Source organism: Eleginops maclovinus, chromosome 16 (genome assembly GCF_036324505.1).
Source record: "Eleginops maclovinus isolate JMC-PN-2008 ecotype Puerto Natales chromosome 16, JC_Emac_rtc_rv5, whole genome shotgun sequence".
Lineage (NCBI taxonomy): Eukaryota > Metazoa > Chordata > Actinopteri > Perciformes > Eleginopidae > Eleginops > Eleginops maclovinus.
Window position 1 is genome coordinate 5806560 of NC_086364.1, and position 27443 is coordinate 5834002.

The 27443-nt window shown below is 44.3% G+C and overlaps 1 protein-coding gene across 2 annotated transcripts in view; it reads right to left on the reverse strand.

Moving 5' to 3' along the window:
* The window catches only part of LOC134878571 (RNA binding protein fox-1 homolog 3-like), a 393703-nt gene that overhangs the window by 15986 nt on the left and 350274 nt on the right, over positions 1-27443 (reverse strand). The window contains exons 7-12 of one of the 2 annotated variants that reach the window (XM_063904677.1): positions 19590-19841; positions 10731-10874; positions 6588-6641; positions 3759-3851; positions 3010-3070; positions 2867-2920 (exon numbers count right to left, since the gene is read on the reverse strand). In XM_063904677.1, the coding sequence (XP_063760747.1) occupies positions 2867-2920; positions 3010-3070; positions 3759-3851; positions 6588-6641; positions 10731-10874; positions 19590-19841 (658 nt within the window). Of the gene's footprint in view, positions 1-2866; positions 2921-3009; positions 3071-3758; positions 3852-6587; positions 6642-10730; positions 10875-19589; positions 19842-27443 lie in introns of those variants that run through there. The other variant, XM_063904678.1, reaches the window with a different exon arrangement.

Sequence of the window (27443 nt, forward strand, 5' to 3'; positions counted from 1 at the left end):
AGGTAATCCAGCTCTGTGCCAATGATGGGGTCATAACCGGCTCCCATAAAGAAAGATCAGATTTTCCACAAGGTTGATCTCTCTAATACTTCCTGCTCAAATACATCGGGCAACGAGCACTTAATCCACGCACTGGGGACCCAAAACAGCTTAATCTAATCAAGAGTCTGGAGCTTAATTATCCCCCTAACGTACACTCCAACAATGAAGGGATCTGTCTACTTATAATAAGCAATTAGCCTTTCTTTTCTGTCATTTATACAGCTGCTAGCTTTACACGAGTACTCGAGAAAGCTCCACCTTAGTAGCAGAAACTGTGAAAAGCTACTCGTCTCCTTAGGAATCAGCTGCAGAGGAGAGTCCCTCTCTGTAAGCCTGAGGGGAACTGGCCATATGAAGGGATTGTTAAGTGGCAGCTGTCCATGGTGCTGAAAACATCCAACGCGAGGAACAATCCAGGAAAGTCGGCCAATTGTTGTCAAACGAGCTAAACAGTGCAAACTGTATCGCATGCAGATCTGCCTCTGAATGTTTTTTTTTACATTTTTTGATTATTATTATTGTTAGCAATTGTATTTTCTTAAATAAATGTTGAATAAAGAAAATAATTTCCAATTAAAAGTGATTTTATGCCTACAAATCTGCTTCTATGCATGTGTACAAAACAAATGCACATGGATAAACATGAAGATACTAATATGCATGACTTTAAACATTATGTAAACACACTTCCTGTTCGTTTTTGTGCTAGTTTTAGCTTCAGACCCAATCACTGTATGCATCATTTTAACTGTTAAGATGCACAGATGCCATAAAGCAAATTAAAAGGACCATGGAAGTGGCAGCCAGATGGCCGTTGCTGTGTCTGGATGTACCTATATGTATAGGAGGTAGCGCAGGTCTAAATCTGGGGTTTGTTCTACAAAAAGCTTTCCAGATCAGTGCACAGTAAAAAGGAGGACAGAGGTGAGCACAGATCCTGGATTGTGCCACTGCCGTGTTTTTATTACCAATACCTCCATTTGACCGGGAATCCAATCACCCTGCTCCTTTTTCCAGTCTTCCAGGTTTTGTTTTTTTTGTGGTAACAGAGGATATGGACTATGACTGGGTTTCCAATGCATGCCTGTACGCGACCAAATACTCCCCACCCCCCACTTCTCCATCAGTAGGAGGAGCCAATCTACCCTGGAAGAGGTTAAGAGCGGGGAGCCGGCGTGAGGCTCCCATCCGTCATTCTCCTGAATGGGTTTTGAGGACAATAAACCTGTAGCGCCAGGACGAATGGAGACGAAGTGTGCTGTCACCGAGCCAGGATTTATGGCTCCCAATTTCACTGATCTCCCGCACAGAAATGAGGACTGATAAACAGTGATTAATCGCCTTTATATCCCATTTTACTCCCACCAAAAGTATATTAACTGTAGCTATGATGATTCTGGAGTATGTCCTGACTCCTATGATTTTCCTAAGGTGGGAAGTAGTCAAAAAAGCATGATCCGTTTTTTTTCAGAGCTAAAGCGGCCTTTTGCTGCTCATTAGGGCGGGTTTGTTTCAAAAATGTATCTCTTATTTATGTATCCCATCTTCCCAGCTGGCAAGCATATGTTGTCGTTTAGGCTTGGCAAACTCCAGTGCCATGTCAAGACGACTTGAAAAATTAGCAGCCAATAAATCACCCAACCCCTCCTGCTTCCCCTGCCTGGAGTGGTGGACCACACTCCCTCTGATTTATGAGATGATTTGGGAAGTGTGTGTGTGTGTGCGTGAGTGTGTGTGGGTGCAAAACGAAGAAAGTGTGCACGGAAGCGGGGACATGTATTAGTGTCTGTGTTCTACATAGGTTATCTATTTCTGTATGCTGGAATGCTTTGGTCTGCGTGGAAAAAAAGGGGGGCAGTGTTGTGAGCATATAGGTCAGTGAGATGTTTACGTAAGTTACTTAATGTCCACATGTGTAATTTAGATAAATTTCTACCTGTTTGAGCACCCTCAAAGGGATGTGTGTGTGTTTATGTGTGTGAATAATTATCAGGGGAAGATGTCGAAACCGAGGGAGTGTAAGGGGGGAAGGAGGAGGCAGGGGAGGATGCACGGAGGGGGTGAGGGGTTGGGGATGAAATAAAAATGATAGATGACTGCTTTCTGTCATGGACAGTTATTTAGAGGTTCGCCGTAAAGCTGTCCGGGGAATGAACAGATTTTAGTCTAATGAGCAGAAAGGAAAGCCGTTAAAGTGGCGCGATGTGCTCAGCACTTCTTCCAAATGAAATAGTACCATTTCCCCCTCATTAAAATGCAAAGGGTTCATATAACATACAGCAATAAAGCTGGCATGTCGAGGCAGAGAGAGATAGGGAAAACCCCACTGAGCTCATCTCATTCCTCCATTACGGAGAGCAGAAGGAATAGCGGCCTTCGACAGGGTAGGTGCCAACAATATCGCTCACTCAATCTCCCTTATTCGGTTAGCTCTGTAAAAGTCAATCTGGCGCACTTGGCAAATCCATCCACAGCAGCAGCCTCCACAATCTGATAACAGTTGCAGGGGCGCCTGCTCTTGAAATCATTTTTTTTTCAGCTTTACAGTTGCACACGCCGCAAACAATGGCTCAGGCTCCCTCAGCCACTCAGAGAGGCTTGGATCATCCTCTGCTTATCTGCCATGCTCTCAGATTCACTTTGATTTGAGGGGAATTTCATGTTCAGTAGGTGCAGGATGAGCCTGATTGTGGAAATTCAGGGGTCAGATCGGGATTGGCTGTGGCTGAAAGTGGCCTCAGGTACGGTGTGGCATGTGAGGCTGGAGAGGGAGGGAAAGAAAACACTCAAAATTCAAAGCTGCACACGCTGTAAGGTCTCTTACCGGCATACAGTTCAGGACCGTAGACAGCTCCCACCACTGGATTCAGCTTCCAGCCTGGTGAACGAAAAAAAGTAAACTCAACTGAAAATGAGATTGAAAAAACGTGATTATTTTAAAGTTTTCCGATACTGTCTTGAGCTTACCATTCGTGTAAGGGTTGGCCACTTTTTTGTTTGTCATCACTCTTGCTGTTGCGTTGTTCACCTGTTCAAAGCAACACACACTGTTATCACCCACCTTCACATCCACTACCTCTATATATCGAGCGCGGGCAAAAAGCAAGCAGCATACCAAGACAAATTCATAAAAAGATATACAAAATAACACTTTGGTGTGAGTTTGGTTCACCCGTGCATGAATTTATTCATCATTCCTTACAAAGTTATTGTCAATTGGGGGAAAGCATGCACCAATTACCCACAGGTATGAATACAAAATAACTTTTAAATTCAGTAATTGGTTCGATAAACAAATGGAACCCAAAAGAAAAAACACAGACAGTGTTTGGATTTTCTTCTATTGACCTGATGAGAATGACTGAAGTAGGAGGGGGGCTAGGCTCGGCGTCAACAAGAGCAGAATAAGAGCAGGCAACAGTAAACGATGGTGACAAGGCTTCTCAGATTTGACAGGAACCCAGAGGATGATGGCATGCTTTCATTCTGCATTTCCAGGTAATGATGGACAACGTGTCCAGGTATGGACCCCGCATTCTCCTCAGTTATATGCACCATTATGCATGCATGTTTCCAGGCACACAGGGATGCACATATCCACACACGTACACACGGCATCCACATGCTAATGAATGGCTTCATGGGTAAGTTTAGAAGGCAGCAGGCAGGAAGTAGAAAATGAAGGTTAAAAGAGGGGAGGGAAAAAGGGAAAGCACCTCTATTTTGCGTCCCTCTACGATTGTACCGTTTAGTTTCTCCCGTGCACGATCGGCATCTGTGCTTGTTTCGAAAGTTACAAACCCAAAGCCCTGAGAGCGCCATGTTAGGATAGAGAAAAGGAGAGTAGGAAAGGATGGACACAGAAAAAAAGGGAAGGGGAAAGAGAAGGAAAAAGAGAGGTAAGAAGAGTAGCAGCAGCAGCAGCAGCAGCAGCGGAAGGGTCGAGTTGTAAGCAGCCAGATTAATTAGAGTAAGTTAGTGAGGCGTCAGGAAACAGCAAACAGAGAGATCCGAGGAGGAGAGGATAACGGTGACATGACCCTGCACAACAGCACCAACAAACCTGCCTGCTTTACCCAATTAAACGGCACGGCACCGGTGCCACGGGTGAATGTCAGGAGGCAGAGGATGCAAAACGCCATGTTAGCTGCCATAATAGTCGTATAATTATCTACACACATTTATTGGCAGCACGGGTGCTCAAACGAGCCCCCTTTGAAGAATGGGAGAAGGAGTGAATGAATCCTTGGGGGAGATGTTAACCCGATCTTTGACTATTTGTAACTCACCGCTCTGATACGTTCTTTATGAAAATGACACGTGCAAAAAAGTGAATGGTGTCGCCGCAATCCATCTGTGTTAAAGATATTGACTTTACACCCTGACCAAAATATACCTAGCATTTCTATCCCCCCCAAAATAAAATCCTCCCCCCTCCCTTCTTCCCTGGGGGGGGGGGGGGGGGGTTTGTCACTTCCTTGAGTTATGTGGACTGGGACACTGGACCTGAGCTCTACAGTAGCAGCAGCATTAAGATATGCCGGCCAATTCCCATTCCTTTGGTTTCTATATATACTTATAGAGGTATGGGCAGGGGTGGGTCGGGGTGGGGGGAGCATGGCCGGCACTGCCTGATAATTGGTTGAGGATGTAATACATGTGAGAGATGGCGAACAGCGTGATCTCGTCTGCATACACAGGATCTCAGAGGTTGCTATTTCCAGCATAAATAACACAAGACCTGTCCTCGGGGGGAAGAGAGATAAAGAAATAAATTCAAAAAAGGAATTGAGGGCAAAATTAATCCTTTGGACATTCACCCGACTGGTACCCCCTCCATTTTTTTTTTTTTCCCCACACAAATAATTAGCTTACAAGAGGGGCGAGTGGAGCCTGCATTTTTCAAAGGAGACAAACATATTGAATGCAAATTGCCAAAGCTTCATAGGAAATAGATTGTTTATTAATGGCTTGGTAGGTTCATTATATAGCACACAGGGTGCGGGGAGAGAGAGAAGCATCATGGGTAATGGCTTTGTAGGGCACAAACAATAAATGCTTGTTACGGCGGAGGAGGCAGGTTTATCCGGTGCTCAATCTTGTCTGGCAGAGGGGGCTGAGTGCGGTGGCTTCCAGGCTCCCTGCATGCCTGTGTACTGGCCCAAACTACTCCCAGGTATGAATGGGAATCAATAGTATTCATGCCTCGACACCCAGCCAGGGATCCTGTCTCCTTTATGAATGGAAAGCTGTGGAGCTTAGTGCACTCTATTAAATGAACAGCTGGATGAGTAGCACTCGGCTGTTCGCACCACCGCGGGCTTCACCTGTCCATGGTAGGTGGTTAGGAGACTGATACTGCAGCACAATGCGGCGCTTTGGCTACGCCACTGCTGGGTTGTTGGAGTTATTGCTTCAGGCGTTCAGACTTTTTGACATAATCAAGATTAAAATTACAAGAAATACATTTTTTATTGAATATTTCCATGACTTTAAAGGATTGGGCTGTCTATATATTCTGTATTCTTGCTTAATTCCATAAAAAGACCAAAGCCACAGCATTTTCTGTGCAGTCAAGTCTGTTAAATGCTATTCCCCTGTGCCATTGTTGTTTAAAATCACACATAAAGGTCCCATCAGAAACTCACAGTGTAGCATAATTGACAATTTCATATATATAGTGGGCCGTCATGTTGGTGGAAATTTACACTGGAGGAACAAATGTGGATTAATCCGCTGCAGAAAAAGGCCTCAACAGCAGCACTGTTTCTTACTATGCCATAAGTTAGTTAAAACTACAGTTCCCAGCGGTTTTTGGAACATTCTAAGCCATTATGTTTTTTTTCTGTATATCTGTGACCCAATTTGAAAGACTTACAGCTTCAATGGGAACAATTGGACTTAGAGCCGAAGAGATGGACTGACACGTTGCTGCTTGTGGTCTTTTCATGAGCTTGTCCTTTAACTGGCTACTTAAAAAATCATATTAAATTAGCTTGTGTGTGGGCATTAATTAAATGTGTGAAAGCTTCCACACAGCAAGCACGTGAGGTCCTGTTTGTCCAAAGCTTGAGCTGGAAGTAGGATTAGCCTTGGAATTTTTCTTTTAGCTTAACTAGCATTTATTTGCAAAACACCCCAGAGAACGTTGCTCCTATCCTGAATTACAGTATATGTAAAAAACAAAATGAGAAAACCCTGAATAATGTAGGCGCAACACCCAGGCTTCAAACACCCACTCCCTAAACAAGGCGTTTCAATTCCATAAGCTTCAGGACCTGCAGTCTGCTGCTGGATTAAGTGAATTGTGAAACAGCTCAATAATGAATTGATTGACAGGGCTAATGATTCACAACTTGGGTTAGAGCTGCAACAACAAAAACAAGAGGGAGGGAGGGAGACGGAGAGGCATGGTGGGATGCGGCTCTCCAGGACCAGGCTTAGGGACCACTACCCTCCGCCAATGTACACACTGCACTAATGCCATCATTAGGAAACAGAAGAAGTACATGGTAATGAAGCAGCTGGTGTTCTAGTTCACTTACCTTGGATCCTCGCTCATTAAAGATAATCTCCACATCTAAAATCTTTCCAAATTGCTGCGGAGAGAAAAGAGAAAGAGAAAAGGGGAGATGGAGTTAGAAAAGCCTCGCCGACAGCGAATTCATGAGAAGGAAGGCTGGAGAAAGAAAAAACCATTAAGGCAATATGGAAATGTTACTTTTGTGAAGAAATTGTGGTCAATTTGCATTTGTTAGCTCGGCAAACAGTTCTTGAAGCTGGCTTGGCGTACTTTAAAAAGAGAAACAGTGGCCGCTGCTTGAATGCGCTTTTGTATTGCGATACAATTTGAAATGAGATCACAGTAAAAAAGACGGGATCTTTGATTACATAGGAGCAGCTCTGCTGTTTGTTTTACCGTAAACTCCCACAAAAAAAGCATCAGATTAGATTTTGAAGTTGAGATATGGAACCTCCTCCACCTTCCTGATCACCTGGGGAAAACTCAACTGAGCAGATAACGGCGGATCAGACGTGAATAAACCTTTCTCTCCTTTTTATATTCCTCTCTTTCTCTGTCTTTGTTTGTGTGCTCCCACAGTCAACAGGACCTAAGGGGCCGTTCCCCGGGGGTTAACATGCTCCAGCCTTTCGATTTAAAGGCCTGCCTTCGGATCATTAGAAAACAGAGGAATGAAAGTAAACTGTAAGTTCCTCTAATGAGTGGAGTGAGAGCGACTTTTAATTGCTGTCTACAATGGCCGTATTATTTCATTAAAAGTAATTACCCTGTCAAGCGGGCCGCGTCGCCTTCATTTCGGCACAACAGGGTAGAAATGGGCCTTCCATGTGGTCCACGCTCAATGGGAATGGATGGATCGTTTGACTGAGCCACTAATAGGGGTTAGGAGGAGCTGGCTACTATCTGGCTGAAGTAAGTGGCTTGAAGAGGTGAGTGTTTATGTGTATGCACATGTCCACCCCCACTTGAAAATGCTCTGACCACACTGACTGAAAGGGAAAACAGGGCTTGGTTGTTTAAATCCTCCTCTGTTTCAGCAGATTTCCTCCCCTATATAAACTATTCCATAGATCCTACCCGCACATCTGCCTCATATGGCGCTCAGCTCCATTGATTCGAATGGGAAGCATTGGCTCGATCACACACACAAGGCATTTATATCCCAGCGTGATGCCCCTTTCTCGCCTGAGATGACAATGCTTCCCCCACGCAATGTGCAGATGCTAATTGTTTTAACCGAGCGTAATGGGCTTGTGGCGTCGATTAATTAGTTTCAGTGGAAGTCGTCTTTCAGGATTTCCACATGGCGCTGGGGACTGCTCGCTGCTCACCAGTGATCTCATGCACTCCTATCCCCACCCACCCGCTCTCTCGCATGCACGCACACACACACACACACACACACACACACACACACACACACACACACACACACACACACACACACAGAAACAGCTGCATCAGCAGAGCCGATAAACAATAGCTTCAATGGGAGGAGTCTCCAGAGGGACGAGGAAGACTGACGTCATCTAAGAGGCTGCAGCTCGATCCGTCCATACATCTATGCACGGCTGAGACGATTCAATATCAATACAGAAATGCAGTTAAGAGCAGCGAGTTAAGAGACCATACCAGAGGGTGCTTGTTTTATCCTATTTATCCCATGTTATTGCAGGGTTTGCAAATCATGCTGCTGCACGTAAGACTTGTGAATGTATTATTTTCACATACCAGCTGATTTCTATTTTACATACAGCTAAAGGATTCTGCATCTTTAATATTTCAGCAGAAATAAAGCAAGAATTGTAGAAGTTAAAAATGGTACATGCTGAAATGGCTGGCAAACATGAAAAGTATACAGGCAGTTAAGGAGCTAAAACACACTGGTGACGCAGTGTGGCCTTGTGTGCCTTCCCCGTAAATGAATCAACAATACAGTGTGTTTTTAAAGCCATACGCCTGCCACAGTATGCCTCTACCTTTGATTTGCTTGAATATCTTTAAGCTCTTAAGAAACCTATAATTACGCTCCAGCAGTCCCTGTGTATTCAAACAGCAAAATGGCAGTGTGGAGGATGCTCAGACACACAGCAGTCAGCGTGACAGCAGGATGGGGGGGAGGGCAGAGGTCCTGATTGCTCCGGGGGAATGCAGTGAGAGCTCTTACATGAGCCGAGAGAAGCAGCGCTGAAGAACCCAGTCGCACAAACGAGGGCACCCTCGAGCGGCGCAGCATGGGCTCCGCGCAGAGCTTACTTGCGCTTGGAGTGTTTTCATTCCCCCGCCCCACACACACAGTCGCTGGCTCTCAGAGATCACAGTTTCTAATTACTGATTAAGGTCCGCTGTGGTCGTCCTAATGAGCTCCTCATTCAGCGCCTCGTTAAAGGCTCACAGGTTTCTTCACACCCTTAACCCTGTGGCGTGCGGGGCAGAGTGCGGTCCCTCCCTTCTTGTTTTAGGGGCACCGACACCAGGAAGAGTTTCTCAGTGCGACGGAGGAGTAGATGGAGCTCCTGGCTAGGGTTTTCCTTAGCGGGCCGTGCAGCACCTCCACTCTCCCTCTCCTCTATCTTTCCCCCGTTTCATGTCTGTGGGTTTCACTCATGCGCAACAGTAATGGCGTATTGAGTCGCTGGCGCTCCAGAAGCCATTAGAGCTAGAGGGATGAGGCTTTGCACACGCTGATCACACAAAGGCCCATTGTGGAGGCCATGTCAGAGGGTGGAGTGGACCAGCTAGCTCTGTGCCAAGTTGTACCCAAGACAATCAATCCCACAATGCCAACCGCCAAGATGGGGAGGGCATGAAACAGGAAGGAACGGGCGATACGTGGTTGAGCAGGGTGATTGAGGGGGGACTGGGTGGGCCGCGATCAATTTTGATTCGTATATCTGCGAGCGTCGGCCAGGCACACAAAGCCTCTGAGCTAATTACTGAGGCGATTTGGATTCCGCACGACCTGCACCAGAGCTGGGAACAATAAAGCCAACATTCACAGCGAGAAATGGAGAAGGAGAGCAGCCATGTTGTCTGCAATTCATAAAGCCACAGCCAGGGCTCTCGGTAATTAATATCATCAGCTGGATGTTGTCTTCATAACGGCGAGAATTAACGCCTCCGGATTCTAATGGTCCAATTAGCGCGTAACATTTAAAGTACATTTTTGGCAAATCGCCTCTGTTCAGATCCATTATGGTTATTGAATTGGGGATGTATGGTTCAATTCTTATTGAGGCTTTTGTGAGACACAAGGGTGAGCTGCTGAACTATTCATTGCCTCATTAATTGGGCAAGAGACAGAGAGAGGAAGGGAGAATTTCTGTTGAGGGATTTCGGTATGCTGATAAGTAATCTGATAGCATTTGTCTGCAGCTGACGGCTCTGTATGTGTATCTGCTAAACAGGTAATCAGGAGGAATAATCGGCCTGATTTAAGCTGTTCTGTAATAGTCTAACAGCTATTAAAGAAGCTTTTGGGAGAACTCTGATATATGTGGACTGCTAGTGACCAAAAAAACCCATTATTTTTCTCTTCATAGTTGCTATTACTATTGTTCTCGCAAAGTTTATTGCATCTTAAACACAGAAACATTTCTAAAATGACATGGCGAGCCAGTTCGGCTCATCAAGTTGATCAAACAGGTTTTAAATCAACGCCAAAAAGAGAAAACCAAGACTAACGGTCAATGATCATCGTACTGGGTTCCATATCTCAACTTACTTCATCCTTGTGTCTGTGTAGCAGAGCGTTTTTTACACCCTTCAGCCCGATTTTGATACATTGGGATGTTTTTCTCAATTTTTCCCAACTACAACAACAAAACTCAGGAGGTTCTATATTTCCTGCAAATGTAGTTACCTAGATGCTGGTTAAAGCAATCGCTTCTCATTAAATATGTGGCCTTTGTTGTGTGATTTAGCCCAACTGCTCGTTTTCCCCGAAGCTAGAATATTTTATTTGAGAGCAGCATAATACATTCCTCTGACGTACGAAGAGGCTCTCTGTGTTTCAGGCAAAAATGGACTTTGTTGTTACCATGCTAAAAGATCACAGGAATTAACTTACCACGCTCAGTGTTATTTAAACCGATAGAAAAAGGCAAAAGGCCAAACCTTTTATAACATAATGGAATACATTTGAATTTTCCTTCAAGGTACTCACCCCAAACATTTGCCTTAGGTCAGGGTCCCGGAAGCGGAAGGGAATGTTGGAGACATGTAACCTTTTGGGCTGCTGCTTCTCTGAAGAGTCTGAGTGCTGGAGCTGGAGCTGCTGAGAGCCCTCTGTTTGCGTCACATCATCTGTCTGCCAGAGGGAAACAAACAGAAAAGACACAAGCTGCTCATTAGCCGCTACAGTATACTGTACCTCCCGGTCCTGGAGTAGGAGAAGTGGGGGTGGGGGTTGCAATAGGAGGGAGGCTGGGATGCAGGGTTGGCTAACTAACTTACTCAGTGTCTGCCATTTTTCAATCCGGTGAGAAAGCCAAAGCGATAAACAGCCGATGACTTATAGTGTCAAACCTGAGGTTGTGTATTACAAATCCACTTATTAATCTCTTGCACTTAGCTCTTGAGCAACAGGGAAGATTGAAGGCGCTGACAAAAAGGCGTGGATATAGATCCCACGGAGCCCTGACATGTCTAGACTAAAGACACATTATTGGTGACGTTTGCACACAGCCATCAGAGTGCGAGGCCCAAAGCCCTCAGCGTTGTTGTTTCCATCATTATGCGAATGCTATGCTGACATTTCTATATAAATGACGTGTCTGATGTCAATGACAAATTCCACTTGTTTCTCCCTGTGACACCCATGATGGATTTCAGTGAGGGGGCTGGCGGCTTGTCTGGATGGACCTTGTTTTCGCGGCAGTTTCTTTTTTTGATGCATTTTCTGTGAGCAAAACTTCATTGGTCAACAACTTGGTTTATTCTCTCTTTTATGCGCTCAGGTGGAATGAGACCTGATATTCGGCAAAATATATCATTGGCCGGTTCCTTTCAAAACCCTTGTTTTATTTTTTGTTTTCAACCCTAACCCTAACGTAACCCTAGCGGTTAAACCTACTGTAACAATTGTATAAAAGTTTTTAGTAGGATTATTTGCTTTCTTTCAGAGAGTTTTAGATACATTTCTAACTTTTAAACTTTCATATGTTATTAATCCCTAACTTTTTCTATATTATTAATCCCCCATCTCTTATTTACATTTTTTTACATTATTTTACTTTTTATTTATTTTAAATGGATGTTGGAGCCTCCCACAGAGAAACACCCTTAAGCAATCCTTTTAATAAAGTATTTTTAAACATCATCCGATGCGTGTCCCATGTTTCACCTGTACCACCTCTCTAGACTTCGACCTGGGTTTTAAACATTTTTAGGGACACTTGGTTGACTTTATTTAAAAAAATCCCTCTGTGTGCCTACTAACGTGTGTTTTTTACATATTTTATATTTGATACATTATATTTTACATATTTGATATATTTTATAGTTCTATTTATTACGTTTTATAGTTTATGTCATCTTTTACTATTTGGGTTGAAGTGATTTTCTTAACAGCACGTATTTTTAAACACTTATTTTACAAAGCACATTTATGTAAAGTCAAACTCAGATGTTTTTAGCCTACATACCAGGTCTTTTATCAGATGTTGTGGGACAAACCACCGGGGGAGACCCCCTCGGGGGGGGCAGGAGCACAGGTTTTAACCCCGCCGTCCACGCTCTGTGCTTTAGCCGCTGCTCCCTTTTGTACACAGACCAAACAGGGCTTTTATAAACTTTTATTGGTTTTATTACAGGAGTTTTTAAACAGCGCTCCCCAAAACCCTAACCCTACCTGTTAAAGCTACTACAACAACTGTATAAAAGTTTTTCGTAGGATTATTTGCTTTCTTTCAGAGAGTTTTAGATCAATTTCACTTATAAACATTTAGGAGATGGCATGTTTGTCTTTATGTACAGATAAAAAAAAAGAAGGAGCTTAATTAGTGAGCTTTACATTTCATCTTTGGAGAGAGCCTGTGACGGTTAAATCTTGGCTGTTTGTCAGAACTGCAAGGAGGTGTTGTCGGGTCCCACAGAACCAATTTGCCTAATTACCAAATCTATGACAGCATCACACTGCACCCACCTATGCCTCTGAGAGCGGAGAGTAATTACTTCCATGACCACAAGAGGTCACTCATCAAGAAAACATAAGGTTTGTTTTTAGCATTTGAACAAACAGCCAGAGCCGTGGTGTTTCCTGTGGGAACTGTCTCCATTCTGCAACAGTGAGCGGGTGATTAAAATGAACAAAAAATGAACCCTGATTTAGTGGCTGTGCCTGGGAAAGGGGACTAAATAAAGAAATGCAGAGAGGAAGAGGGGAGGGGATGAGAAACGCGAGAGGGGAAGTGGCAGATATTGAGCACAAAAGCTGTTTGAATGTGATATGTAAACTGCAAGGTCTCCTGGGAAGAGCTCTCTGAGCATGGCAAACACACTATACACTGGCTGGGGACTCACATACACAGACACAAGCTTGTACTGAGATACAGACGTGGAAAAGGAGTAGGTTGTTGCCAGAGTACAAACGGTTCAGATGACACACACACACACACGCGGTGATAACCCTCACCCTGCTCGGAGGCTGTCACACGGCTGCGGGCCACTCTTAGTGATACATTTCCCACCATTTAGGAAATGGGGTAGGGATTTATTCATTATAATTCATCATCGCAGTATTATCATTATCATCATGATCGTAATGATGATCGCCTTTATTATTCTCATTATCATAATCACAATCTCCACTGTAATGGCCGTCATTTATTCGGTTTTTATGGCCCATTCGGAGACGGTGACATACATTGTTAACAGTGACAGTTGTTTGATTCAAGGTCCCACTTTGTCTCCCCTGCAACCATCCAAGTAGGGCAGGTTGGCGGTAGCTTCCTGATTCCCGCCCGGGCTTCGGTGGCTTCCGGACCAAAAGGGTAACAAGCGGCGAAGGACACGGGGGGCCAGGGAATGTGCGGACTACAAGGAGTGGATTTGTGACAGAGAGAGGCGGGCGGAGGGGTCTTAACTCTGCCGCGTCCTCCCGTGCTGGAGGTTAATAGCCTGAGTAGCCATGTTGGGCCCCGAGGTGACACATTGCAGACAGATGCTGGGACCGTAGAGGGTGACAAGGTACCAGAGCCCCGCGGGTCAATCTGTTTCATCGGTCACACATGACACTATCGACCTTTAGCGTATGTTGCCAGACTACTGAGCACTGCTGTCCTCCAGCTCGGTCTGTCTGGCTTTTTATCACAGCGAGCGCAGTCGCGTGTTTGCAAACATCCAGATTAACTTTCACTCGCCGCTGACATCTGGGGCAAGTACACATACGGAGAACACAAATACTGAAACGCTGACTCCCCAGCAACCCCAGACTGCATGCTACTAACTCAATAACTTGGAGTGTCACCGGGATCCGGGATGTTGCCCCCGCTCCCTGGGCTCCAAATGCCTGCCTGTTTGGGAAATGGTGGTTTTGCAGTTGAAAATAATTACCTTCGTATTACCATAGGAGGCCACCTTCAGTGGCACTTTACTGTCCCGACAGCTGCTGTCACAGGGAGGAAGAGGAGGAGGTGGGATGCAAAACATTCCGTCACTGCCAAAGCCAGCAAACCAGAGAGTGAGAGAGCTGTCAACTCCAGCAACTCTCCGGCTTCCTGTTCAGTCATTTCTCTAAAAGACTCCCTTGCTGTTATTTGCAAATCGCCTGCAAAGTGCTCTGCTCAGCACTTTCCCCCTCCTCACAGAGTGGCATTACAAGAGCATAATTGAAACTATCTGATTGGAATGCTGCCAAGCAGGTAGATTACATCCGATTAAATAGGGCGGGATACTGAGTCTTCGGTCACAAGAATTATAATGCCAGAGCTTAAATTCATTATTTTCCCCCTCCCGGTCCTCCACTGTTTGTTTTCTTTCTCTAAAGAAGCTGCAAATATATCTTCTCCATCACCTGAGAGTGCAGGGTGTGTGGAGTGGATGGGCCACCCCCGCCTCCTCCCACTCATTTATATTAAAATAGCGAGTTATTTCGGGCGTTCAGGCGACAGAACTCAACTGTAACAGTGTCTGCGTGGATCATTTTAGGTGATTGACAGGTGGAGCGGAAATAATGTTTGGCTAGACATGAAACTGTCCAACTAAATGTATTACTAAAAAATGTAAGCCTCTCTTAGTAATGGTGGTTGAGGGTATCGTAGTATCAGGTTTGGGGAGTATTTCACATGTAACGGGATTACGAATCAGGAAAAAAAGGTTAATGTATTCCCTAACAATAACATATAAAAAAAGACGTAATCACATTAGTTTAATAAAAAAAATGGGGATTACTACCAGGATTATAATGTTACTAAACACAAAGCCAATATAGTGTTTGTTGTAAAAGGATCAAATTGAATTTCTTCTCTGTGAGCTAATATAAGTATAAGCTGACAGAATATAAGTGTGATGCTAAACTGACAGAATCCAACCCTAAATACTCATTTAAATAAACCTTTTCTAGTTGACAGATCCTTCCAAAAACCAAACAAACAGTGATGTAATCTACTGACAACTATTATCTGTTTATCTTCATCCTTCTCTCTGCAATAAAGGCTCCATTGTTGTCCAAAAACGATTAAAAACTCATTGATGAACAATACTGTTGCACTGAGTGACATGTTCCTTTATTACCATGAACAGACATAATGTAGTTTATTTAGACACACTATCCTGCTGCTACAAATACTCTCTATTACAGCAGCAAAAGTGGATTAATCCGCAGCAGAATGTAGTCCCCAAGAACGCACAATTTCCAGTATTGGTGGTACGGCATACAAATTCAATCTGGTTTTATCTTATTAAACCGTCTAAACGGACATTTGTCATCATGACCAATACTGGCATTTATTGGTTTAATATCAAACACTGTGCTTGCACCAGCTCACCCGCATTAGAAAATTAAGCTACATGTCAGCTGTTTTGAAGATTTAGAGGCACAGGTTTTAGAATTATTAACAGAATGACTTAACTTGTTACATTGGCCTATTCAAGGGTTTTGATGACCATAAAAAAATCTAAAATAACAACAGCCTTATCCTAAAAATAATCCAGGAGTTTTTTATGTTGAGAACGACTGATAATATCTATAACACAGGAATGCACAGTGGTGTCAAATCAGCGGTTCATCCCTCTTCAAGAACCCAGTCATCCCTTTCTTAATTGTGGCCTACATGCTGCCATCAGCACCACCTCTGAAAGCTACACCCCGGTTGAGTCTCAATCCGCTAGACACTGCTCACGACAGATGAGAGGGTGCTTGTGTGGATATATGAAATGTTTGCATGTGCTCGCCCTTGTGTGTTGGTATGTGTGTGTGTGTGTGTTTGTGTGTGTTATCACAGTCCCCCAGAATACGCTTTGGAAAGTCTTTACGTGGCTGACACGGGCTGTGAAAAATCTAGAATTGAGTGCTGCCCTAACGCCACTGCCTTAATTTGTTATCTGAAAAGAGAATGATTACTCATGAAATTCAACCAAACCTCAGACTATTTGAACTGAGCCAGATAACGAGCTCGTTTTTTTTTCCTTCTCGAGCAGAGCTCCCTGGCAGCCCTCTGCTCCCCTCATCTCTTAGGATTTGGAGTGAAAAAGTTGGGGGCTGCCTCTCTTCCTCAAGTCGCCCGCTTTCAAGTCAGCTTGTTTGAACATGTCACAGAGCGGGGTCCCAGAGGTCTAGCTCTGGACAGCGCCACCTTCCCAGGGTGGACGGGTGAGACTGGTAGACACAAGGCAGAAAACAGAGAGTCCCAGCGCCTCATTAAGACACACACACACTCTCCAAGCTCTGCGGGGAATTCACACAGAATCCATACGTTTCACCGAATTTTCACTCTCTCTTGACTCTTTTTAAGTCTTTAAGTCGAGAAGATGTGCAGAGTAAAGCGTCTTCGTGGGGAAGAGGAGCTGAGCGCAGCAGAGTCGAGCCTAGGGAGGAGGGTAAGGGGGGGGAGTTGAGGGGGAATGCAGTGAGTAGCTGATCTGCTCCCTCAATCTGTGTTCCTGCAGGGTGCCCTAATCAAAGGCACCCGGGCCCGTCTGTGGCACCCAGAGCAAACGGGCTGGGTCTGTCATTAAAGCTGGGGAACTCAGCGGTGGGCGACACTACACCAGCGGCCCCCGAGGATTAGACTCTCTGTTTACACCCCACTAATCTCATCCCTCTGTCCTCCCTGAGAAAAAAGATGGGTGGAAGTGGGGAGAGTGTGAGGAGGGTAGGGGAAAAGGGGCATGGCGCAACAGAGAGGGGATGCGGGGGGAGAGCATGAAGGAAAAAGCAAGGCGAGCTCTCATCTCTCCATGGCCACCATCTCTGGGCTTTCTTCACAGCGGGGGCACAGATGAAATGAAATCAAATGGAGAGAGGGAGAGGAGACATTGAGAGAAGGGGGAGGAGGCTGAACCTCCTGCCAAGTCTCTCCTCACTTTAAACTCTCTTGTGTGTCAGCCATTACTGTAAAGTGCGCCGCGTAACCACGGAGCAGTTGGAGAGCGTCACACAAATCTACAAATCAAACATTGCTACATTACCGGCTGGCGATAATACGCCACGGCTCTGCTTCTGCCGTATAAGCACTTTCCTGCTACCAAATGTCCCCGGGTAATGGTGAGGCTCGGAGTTATTAACAATGCTCTTTATGAGTGACCCAGATCCCTCTGAGGGGGGATGTGGCCTCACCATGACCCCTCCCAGCAGGTGTTTTCATGCTAAAGGAAAGGTCTGATGGTATTTTTTTTATCCATGTGAGCATTATCCATCTTTCAAGACACGTCTGGAAAGTTTGGAGCTAAGTCGTCCTGCCTTTTATCTACACCTGACTCTTGTGAAGGTAAATCTCAGGTCAAGGTATTTCATACCGGAGTATCAGTACACAAGAATGAAATGAATAATATATCGTTTGGAATTCCACTCAGTCCCAGGCTGTGTATCTCCACATGCAGCATCGCCAGGGGTTTGTTTTCCACTCGGAGTGCCAATACTTTAAACATCACTTATAGTGAGAAAAAATTAAGTATAATCAGATCCTGGCACAGTAACACAGGATTGTGTTTAAAGGAACGTCTCTTTTGGACGCTGGTTCAAATAAATTAGCGGATTTGACTCAACAGAAATTAATTTTGGCTGGTTGAGAAAAAGTTTTTTTTTTTACTGCCCGAAAAGATCAGGAGGGAAGGGCGTGCCTTCCTTTCACAGATCCTGAATCATTCATGTCTACAGCAAGTCACATCTCCTTTCACGCAAATAAATAAAACAGCGCTGGGCTTACATGTTTTTTAAGGGAGCCCCAAATGGCTCTTCAGAAATGGACTTTCATTTTATGAGCATACTTTCAACCAAATTCACCTCCCACGCCGAGCACAAAGCACTGCCACGACATCAAAGTGTTCTGCTGCTTCCGGATGATTAGTACTGTTAGACTCCGTATAAGTTTTACTCTCTCTTTTTATTAAGAAAGTCATTTTTGTAGTGATTGTGATGCAGAGAACGATAACACTATCAACTGAAATAAAAGTTTTTCAAAGCGACTCTGTGTGAACCTAATGGAGCTGCGTTTACACATTTGAATACTGTATAGTGAAAACAGAGGGAGCATATCTGCAAATGAAGACAAATTATCTTAAATTCTATTTTGACATACCTTGATTAAAATCTTATTTAATTGTACAATATTATGATTTATGCAAAGCGTAATTAAAGGTGTAATTATTCTTAGTTCATTACCATTTGAATTCTGTGGCAATGTTTAGGCCTAATTCTTTTAATATTAAACGGATGGCAGGATATTTATCCTCTAAAGTGCTTTTTAAAGTTGTATATAACTGAGCTGGAAAAGCCAGAGAGCTGTTGCTTCATGGCATGAAACAGGAAGAAGGCAGGTGCTGAAGCTTTCAGGCTTTAAGCAATGGCAGACGGTGGAACTAGTGAATGGATATAAGCAAAAACAGCCAACTTCCTCAGTGAAACCAAAGTCAGGGAGAAGAAACAAGTACTGGGAATAACAAAGATGCATTAAAATGATACATCTGTATTTTAAGCTCTGAATTCAATAGTTCCATTTTTTTCCCCCAATTCCGAATCAAAACTTTTAAAACATTTTTCAACAATGTGACATATAGATTCAATATTCTTAAATTCGATTTGCCAAATTCAGTCAATTAAGGTTTAAACATTCAGGGAACCCAAAGAAAAGCAATCGATTCCATATCAAGTCAAACCATCAGTCAGCCAAATCAAGCTACAGTCATACGCTCCATTGGTACACCAATGTCAGAAGGCACTGAAACCATGGAAACCTGGTTGTACCATGGTGCTTAAGTGAGTATATAAATTCTTATATATGCCATTGTTTTTGTTTGTTTTTCCAACACAGTGGTGGTCTTTTACTAAATCTTTGGAAAAAAAACACACAATGGCATACAGTAGAAGAGTTGATCTAGATTTGATTGATTTTCCTTGTGTTCCTGAATGTTTAATCTTAGGTTTTAATATCATATTTCAGCAATTGCATTTGGTCAATCAAAATTGAGCAACTTGAATATATATATATATATGTATATAACAAGAAGAGAATATTTTGAAGAATTACATTCAGATGCAAAACATTCTGATAAATCAATTCAAAGCATAATTATTTGGTGCTTAGAATTCTAGCACCAAAGCATCAGATTTACTTCCATAGCTTCTCAATTAATCCTGTGGGAGAAAAAAATCTACCAATCTTGTTTACTTTTGATAATTTTCTTAAGGGGGAAATGTCAGAATCACAATTTTTTTCAAGAAACAACACATATAAATATACAGTATCATTTTCATCCAGGCATCATTACGATATAAGAAAAAAAAAGGTAAAGAAGTGATAATAGTATAGTTTACTTGCTGACAGCGTGTTGAGAACAGTGTTTGCAGATGATGAAGGACACTGACCGGTGCGGTCGTGGTGGCGGTGATGGCGGGCGTGCTGTTGTCAGTGCCGGCCGGCTCGCTGTGCGTCTGTGTGGGCGTGTACAGGGTCATGGCGTGCTCGGGGACCCGGCTCTGCCCGCTGTAGTCCTGCGTTGGGAGTGGGTGCGGTGCCGCAAACTCTGCGGGGATGCCATTCTGTGGGGGTGGGGGGTACTGGGCTGGGGTGTACGGCTGGGCCATCGCTTCTGGGGGATTAGTGGCCTCTTGGTTACCCTGCGGAAACACACAACAGGAGGCAAGCGTTAGAACTCGGCTCCAGATGAAAGTTAAAGTACATTGTTCGACTGGTGCGAGCAGCATGAAAGACGTGCCAGTTCCCCGCAGTTCAGAAGGCAACTGGGGAGAGCTGTCCTGCAAACGAACTGAATCAGGGGGAAACAGCCATCATATCACATCTCAGCTCACGTTAGAGGATTCCTTGATCATTGCTAATGAACACAGTTTATGTTGTAGAGCATGGCTCGCTGTTGGAGGGGCAAGAGTCAGGGGGAATCTCAATTGCACTCGTGGCAAAGCACAAGAGGAAAGATCAATTAGTTGATACAATTTTGATTAGGGCCTTTGATTCCGATGACAGGTCTGTTAAGCTAGCAGCTGCTCCCTCACTGAGCTCCTACTTTAAACATTAACCTGTGTCTCACTTTATGAGCATTTCCCACCGCTCACTTTCCCCATCTTTATCACAGTATTATTCAGAACTTTTTCTAACAGGTTTTAAAAGGGCCCTATTATAATTTTTGGGCTTTACCCTTTCCTGTGGCGTGTTATATATGTTTTTCTGTCTGCAAAGTCTACACAAGTTCCCTTCCATGGGAGTTTCTCCGGCCAGCTAACCAATCAGAGCAGACTGGGCTCTGGTTTCAGACAGAGGGTGAAAAGAGATGCTGCAGCACAGGCAGTATGATAAAAACTAAGACCTTTTTGAACATTAAAGCATGGAGACATGTCCAAGTAGAGACAATAAATACAAACAAACTCTTTAAAATGAGGACACTTAATAGCACCCAAGATTCTTACCTGGCTGTACAAATTTGCAATTTTGGCAGCATCAAATTGTCTAAAACTACCAAACTAGGAAGTTTCCAATAAAAAAAGAAAAAGCATGATGAATCATTTTCATTGGAGACTCATTTGAGTTGCCATCATTACAAAGTTTTAAACTAAGCCTTTTATTCTTCCTACAACTCTCTTTCTTTCCATATGCTTCCAGAACACACACTGTGGAGCATCCGCAGCACATGTGTTTTTAAGTCTCTCCTCCTGACTTAAGTGATAGATGGCCCTTTGCAAAGAAGCACTTCCACGGACCCTTTGTCTCGTGCGGATGCTTGAGATGATGAGCTGCTGAAATAATGGACTTTTCTGGCTGGTGCACATTGTTAAACTGGGTAATAGCTGGACTACAGAAGTGCATGTCTTATTGTTGCGACGAAGCACTATAGGCTCTGCGACTCCAGACTAATGAGCAGAACAGTGAGATCAGTGCTGCCGGAGCGGATATCCATCCCAACATTAAAAACACGGAGGGAAAAGGTGAGACAATAACACTGGAATCCAATAACACCCCCTGCAAATACCCTCAATCAAATTTAAAGATACAGATCATGCGAGCTCAATGCATAACTCTTTCGATAAGAGAGAAGGAGTGGAAAAAAGCCCACAATCGCTGCCAGGAGTAAGGTTTTTATGATTGGAGAAAAACAATAACAGTAAACAGATAGAGAAGTTTCTGTCTCTTCCTTTACACGCGGGCTGGGGATGGTGAGATAGGAGATAAATGTGTTATATTCCCTTTTTTTGCTTGCCGTGGTGTTTGGCCTCTTTCTGCACACTTCCTCAGAAAGCTCTTCTCTGGGCAGGGATTTTTTAATGAGAGAGCTGTGCAACACTATGCTGTAAATGTAGTGGTAATAATTCTCTGCTGACGTGTTGGCAAACAAACCTCGGCCTAAACTGTGCTCTGCCAATTAAGGAAATGCTCCATTATCGAAATGAAAAAATGGAGAAGCCTTGAGAGAGGAGAGGGATTGACCAGCTTCCTTCAGCCTGCAGGGCCTCAAGGCTGCTTGGAGTGGACCCTCGCTCCTGCCTGACCTAATCCCCCCCTACTTCTCTTTTTTTATTACACTGTATTTCTATCTCCTCTGTCTCTCCCTCAATCCCTCCTCCCTCCAATTCCCTTTCATGCTCACCCCCCCTTCTCTTTTTATGCAGAAACTTTTTTAATCTCTACCCCTGTGCTCTACTTTCCCTCTCCCTCCAGTCATGGCATTATATAACACACTTGCATTGCGGGGCATCCTAATTCAAGGAAGCTCTTGATGTTGGCAATTTTCAACTTCTAAGCACCCATTTCAAAAGGAGAATGGGTTGGTTACCTAAAAAAACAAAACATGCACCTCCTGGTATGACAGCTGAAAAAAGTATGACAAGATCCCGTGTCCTGCTTTTAACCAGCCGGAGTTACACCCGTCAACACATCGGCGCTCAGCAGTCCAGCGGAGACAAAAAGCTCAGCAGCCTGGATAACAGGAAGATGCTGCACTCCACTGTACATCAAACACGGCTCATGTCATTAAAGAGATCAAAGCTCCAGTTATGTCTTTTTAGTAAGTCACTGTCAGATTGCTGCCCCCGTCCTGACTGGTGGGTTTTTGAAAGATTTGCCGAGGAGTGTTTACACTAACACCCAAGTGATGATCGGGAAAAACATCCTCGTACAAACATCAGAATTCAGGATCAACCGCTATCCTGTGTTTTGAGATATCTAATTATGCTAACTGGATTTTTCTGATTTAATTTGGGGAAACTGTGACACCTCAGGCCGCCAAAGAACACAGAGTCCTCATTAGGAGGAGCAGAGGCCTCAGGCAACATGACGCAGGGTCACGCTGCAGAATGGTTTAACCTGGCTCAACTTTGAGAGGCATTGCTGTGTCATCTTGCAAAGTGCATAAGCCAATCAATTCCATGCGTGAATACATTAATGGTAGATTACTTTATACCTGCACATGGATCCATCACTAATACTAGAACTAAGGTATGGAAGAAGATTCGGGCCATAAACTAGGTTTTTCTTTTGAGGAACTGAGATTAAGTTCAGAATTCTGAGAAAAAGTCAGATACTTCTCAGAATTCTGTCGCTCAATAAATCAGAATTTGCTGATCGATATCTAAATCCTCAAATAAAACTGAAAAGTATCTCGTTTTTTTGCTTTTGTCTCCCATAACTGGATATTTGGAATCAAGTTAAGCATCTATAAAACCAACTTCAAAATTAACGAGTACACCAGTAATGTGAGACACTTTGTGAGAATGTATTGGATCAGCAGTTTTGTTTTTGTTTTATACTTTGGACTTCTTCTGATGAGCAAGTTGCTTCTGCGTTCAATTTTCTTCTTGTTCAATCTCCAGCTATTTATTTGACAGTTCCTTGGCTTAAGGAGATTCTGTGATGTAGCTGACTTTCATTGCTTGCAGTACTGGACACTTTATTCTTCGTGCCTCAGTTCTGCAATGGTCATGACAGGTTTTGCTACACTTGTTAAATCATCGGCTGCCTTCGAGTGTTCCCTCAATGGTAATGCTCACAGTGTATCAGTGTCAGGTCTGTTGCGATTTGAGCCTTAAACAAGTGCAAAGGACTGCGCTGGAGCCAAGTGACATACAAACAGGATAACAGCCTGCAGTTCGGCATTGGAGAAAGGAAAAACTACTTAAGCCTTGTAGCACCATGTCGTTGCTGTTTCAAAAAGCAGCGAGGCAAAGGCGAGGAGGCGGAGAGTACAGGCCTCATTAGTGGAACACAAAGTAACACTGGCTCTCGTATGATCTTCGCCTTCCTCTGATGTATGTGACAAACGAGTTATTCAACTGGATGTGAACTGGGAGAAGAAAAAAGGCCAGGGCAAATTGGGGGGGAGTTGTGCTCGTCCCAGTGCGACCACGCGCCGCTGACGTGCCGTCGTCAAGATAATCCATGGCGCCTAATGAAAAGCCCCTCCATGACGAACCTGTTAGGTACGCAGCACATCTCATTCCACTGAAACTGATTGCTGTTCATTACGACTCCGAACCGGCGCTATGAGTCGGTGTTAAATTGGGATCCTGGCGAGTGTTTCTCCACCTGTTTATAGGGAAAGAGCAGGTCCCTTTGCGGCACTTTAATGCCCCCCCTTACATGGCCTGCTGCCACGAGCTGCCTAAACATCGTCTCCACGGACACGGCGACAAAGAATAAAGGCAACCAGAGAGAGCGGCTTTTATCGATCTGCCATCCTCTCCATTCCTCTTTCCCTCCTCCCTCCATCTCTCCTTTCACCCTTTCTACTCCTATTACTGAAGAGCACAATAAAAAACACTATCTGTAATCTTAAGCACTCTCCTTGTGTAAAATTGGATTGGACACCCGTACTTAAGGAGATCACTTTTGGAGCGGAGTTTTTGTTTTTACATTCAGCATCAAGAGCCAAAGAGGTCAGGGAGGCCTTGTGGCGATGCCCACTGCTGAGGCTGGCAGTCTGAGAGGAACTCCCAGCATACAGTGCTCAGAGAGACACGGATTTTCACCGGTGTTAGCCACGGTGTACATGGTCAAGGCTACATTCTGTCTCAGCAGGTACGCCTTGGCTGCTTGCCAGCGATCTGTGATCCTCTTTAGCGGCACTGCGAGGGACGGTGTTGAGGGGCCAAGAGGAGACGGGCTGTGCAAATACAGGAGCTGTTAGGAGGAACTCATATCGGCAGAGTGCTGCACTGACTCACACGTGTGACGGAGGGGGTCAAAGAGCAACGCAAAGGCAAAATACAGCGGGCGACTAATTGCGTTGCAGTTGAATCCGGAGGGAAATCACTCAAATGGGAGCGAGCTGATCAATCTCAGCGATCTGTGCCGTGATGGAGTGGGCAGCTTTATGGCTTCAGCTCAGTCACACGCAGCCTCCATCATTTTTCAGCCAAGGCCTCCTTACTTTACATGGTCCCCGCTGTATGACACTAATAGTTTCCAGCATGGAAAGTTCCTCCTGCTTCTATACACTAAGCAATTCAAAGAGATTTATGAAGAGCTTTTTTTTTGTTGCATAATCCAAACAGCATGCATAGTTTAATGTTGACTTAACATAAAGCATCGCTGTCTCGTTCCTTCACGGGAAATGTACACAAGCTACTCGCTTTGTCAGACTACAAATGACATAAGATTTTTCTAAGTGAATCTTAAGCTTTTCAGTACACGAAAATAGTCCTTGTGTAATCCACAGAGTGTTCCTCTCTAGAAGAATGCTCATTTGGTTTTAATGACCTCCTGACAGTGATGGTGGCAAACTTGTGACAAATCCCGCTGGGCCATCACAGCAGAAGCCGAGCGGATTTTATGGTGAAAAGTGTAACACAGCTGAGCCGAGGCCAGCGTACGGCAATCAGTTGATGCAACACAAATGAAACACTGAGTGGTTTTCAGCCATCTGCATGAAAAGCCTCCTTGTTGTCCCCCCGCTCTGCTGCTGATGCTCGGTTAATTGTGCCCCGCATACAGACACTCAGGCAGGCAGGCGAGAAAAGACGGCCTGAGATGATTTCCACAGGCAACTGGCATTCATTTTGTCTTGAAGGCGCATAAATAAAGGCTGTCTAGCCGGGTCCCTTTTAATTAGGCGAGACACATGATCTTACTCCAAGTCTCTCTGTGAACACTCACCAGAGGCTGCAGTGTGTGTTAATTACAACCACACGCCACACAGACAATCCGAAGGTGAGCCAGGAAAAGAGAGAAACTCCCGAACAGGTAAACAACAACAAAACAAAACACCTTCAGTTGAGTTTCTCATGATGAGGCACATATTTGGTGCAGCGGCTGCGGCTGCCCCCCCCAGCCAACCAATTACAGCACCACGTCGGGAGAGAGGGGAGATGGGGAGAAGCAGCCCAATTTGATGCAGATTTACACACCCCCACCTCCACGATGTTCCTCACCACTCCAGCGGGTTTATGATTTCAAATAGGCTGGGGAGAGGGTTATTGTTTTGTCTCACATTTCCGCCTTTGCAAACTCGCATCTTTCCATTTTTCCACCTCATTTGTGGAGAAATCAATTCATGGAAATAAACACTCGGTGTCTTCCCTCCGCGTCCGAGTCAATTTAGATTTGGAGCATGTTTACGTGCACTTTTTTTTGTTGCACTCCGAGAGGCTTAATCGTTTTCACATGTCACATATGTTCCATCCCCTCTAACGTGATTTTTCCTGGTTATTGGGAGCACTTATTTGCTCCGCTGCCTCGGATGGAGGTATTAGAAAGAGAGTTCATTTCCCTCAATCCCTTGCTGATTTCTTCATTACGTTGCAGCGGAGGCGCCGCACACGGAGCCCCCGCGTCGAGATGGGACTGCTCTTAGCGGTGCGACTGCGAGTGTTACTATACCTCAGAGACGCCCGAGCGCCACTTAATAAACAGAGTAGACAGAGGATCACTTTGAACTTCGGTGACATGTAATGAACCTGTCTGTCTCAGACCCGGCTACGTCTGGCACTGCATGGTAAAAATGCAGACAAATAAATAAGCAAGCAAAATAATCCACATCCAAATAAACCTGGAGGCCTCAGTGAAAAAGCCATCAGTTACACATGGTTAGACTCGTTGCATTTTGCCAACGCCATAAGAGGAGATAATTGTCTGTTTCAGTGTTGTTGCCGCTTTTGTTGCATAACAGATATTTACATCTGGGACTAATTACTCTAGACTAGGTGTCAGAATTTGGATTAACTTGTAGGACGCATCAGGTTTGGTGCTTAGACTCATTTATTAGCGGGAACAGGCACTGTGCTGCTTTGACCCCATCAAAAAGAACCGCTGAGAACTTTTTCATCGTTCTTCCAAAGTTGTCTCAACAAAAGTGCTATTGACTTCTATGCTATTAAAGATCCACCTCTTCTTTCGAGATTGCTATTGATCACTAAGAAAAAGAGCAGGATTAAATGAAAACTGATAACCGAACAGCGGGTTGTTCTGTCATTCTGGTCATATAAACCCGCAAATCAATTCCACAGCGTCGTCATGTCAGGGAAACCGCTCTCTGACTACTGATGAGCCCTTTGAAATTCTACAAGGGATACAAAATGGCAACATTTGTTTTAGAATCAGCTGATTGTCATGTAAATTCAAGTCCTTTTTTTCCCCCTTCTCCCATGCTGGGATTATGATATGGGGGCCAGAGTTCCTCGTGGGGACAAAATGCCATTACTTAAGCATGCAGGAATCTCGACATGACATTCCTTGACCGCTGTGACAATGGCAAACATATGCAAATGAAGGAGAGTGCCACTCTCATTATGACCCTGTCACAGTGACTCTGACACCTCCCACTGGACCCCGAGCATGTTGGAAAAAGAGGAAAAAGAGAGATACATGGGAATGAAGGCACGACAATGACGGAATTCTGTGAGAAAACAGGTGTAACACTGTTGTTTGTGTTATCTCTTTCCATTCTCTCTGCTCTCTTATGACCCCCCTTTGTAATTTATTCCATTGGCCTATTTGCCTCACAGATTTTTTTTTTGTGCTCTGCAGTATAAGCAGGAACAGGTTTACATGTGCTGGATTCTTTGAAGTGAAAATGCAGAGTACTCCCTGCTGTAGCCAAAGCTCATCTAATCAGGGGCTAATTCCAGTTATTAAGATTTGAGAGATAACTTTGATTCATCACAGTCCATCTACCCCTATCAGTTAATCACTGTCGCGCTAAGCTCTTTTTCAGTCATCCTTTTGTTTCCACACCCTCTGGCACACAGAGAAGGGGAATAAGGGAGATAGAAGAGAAG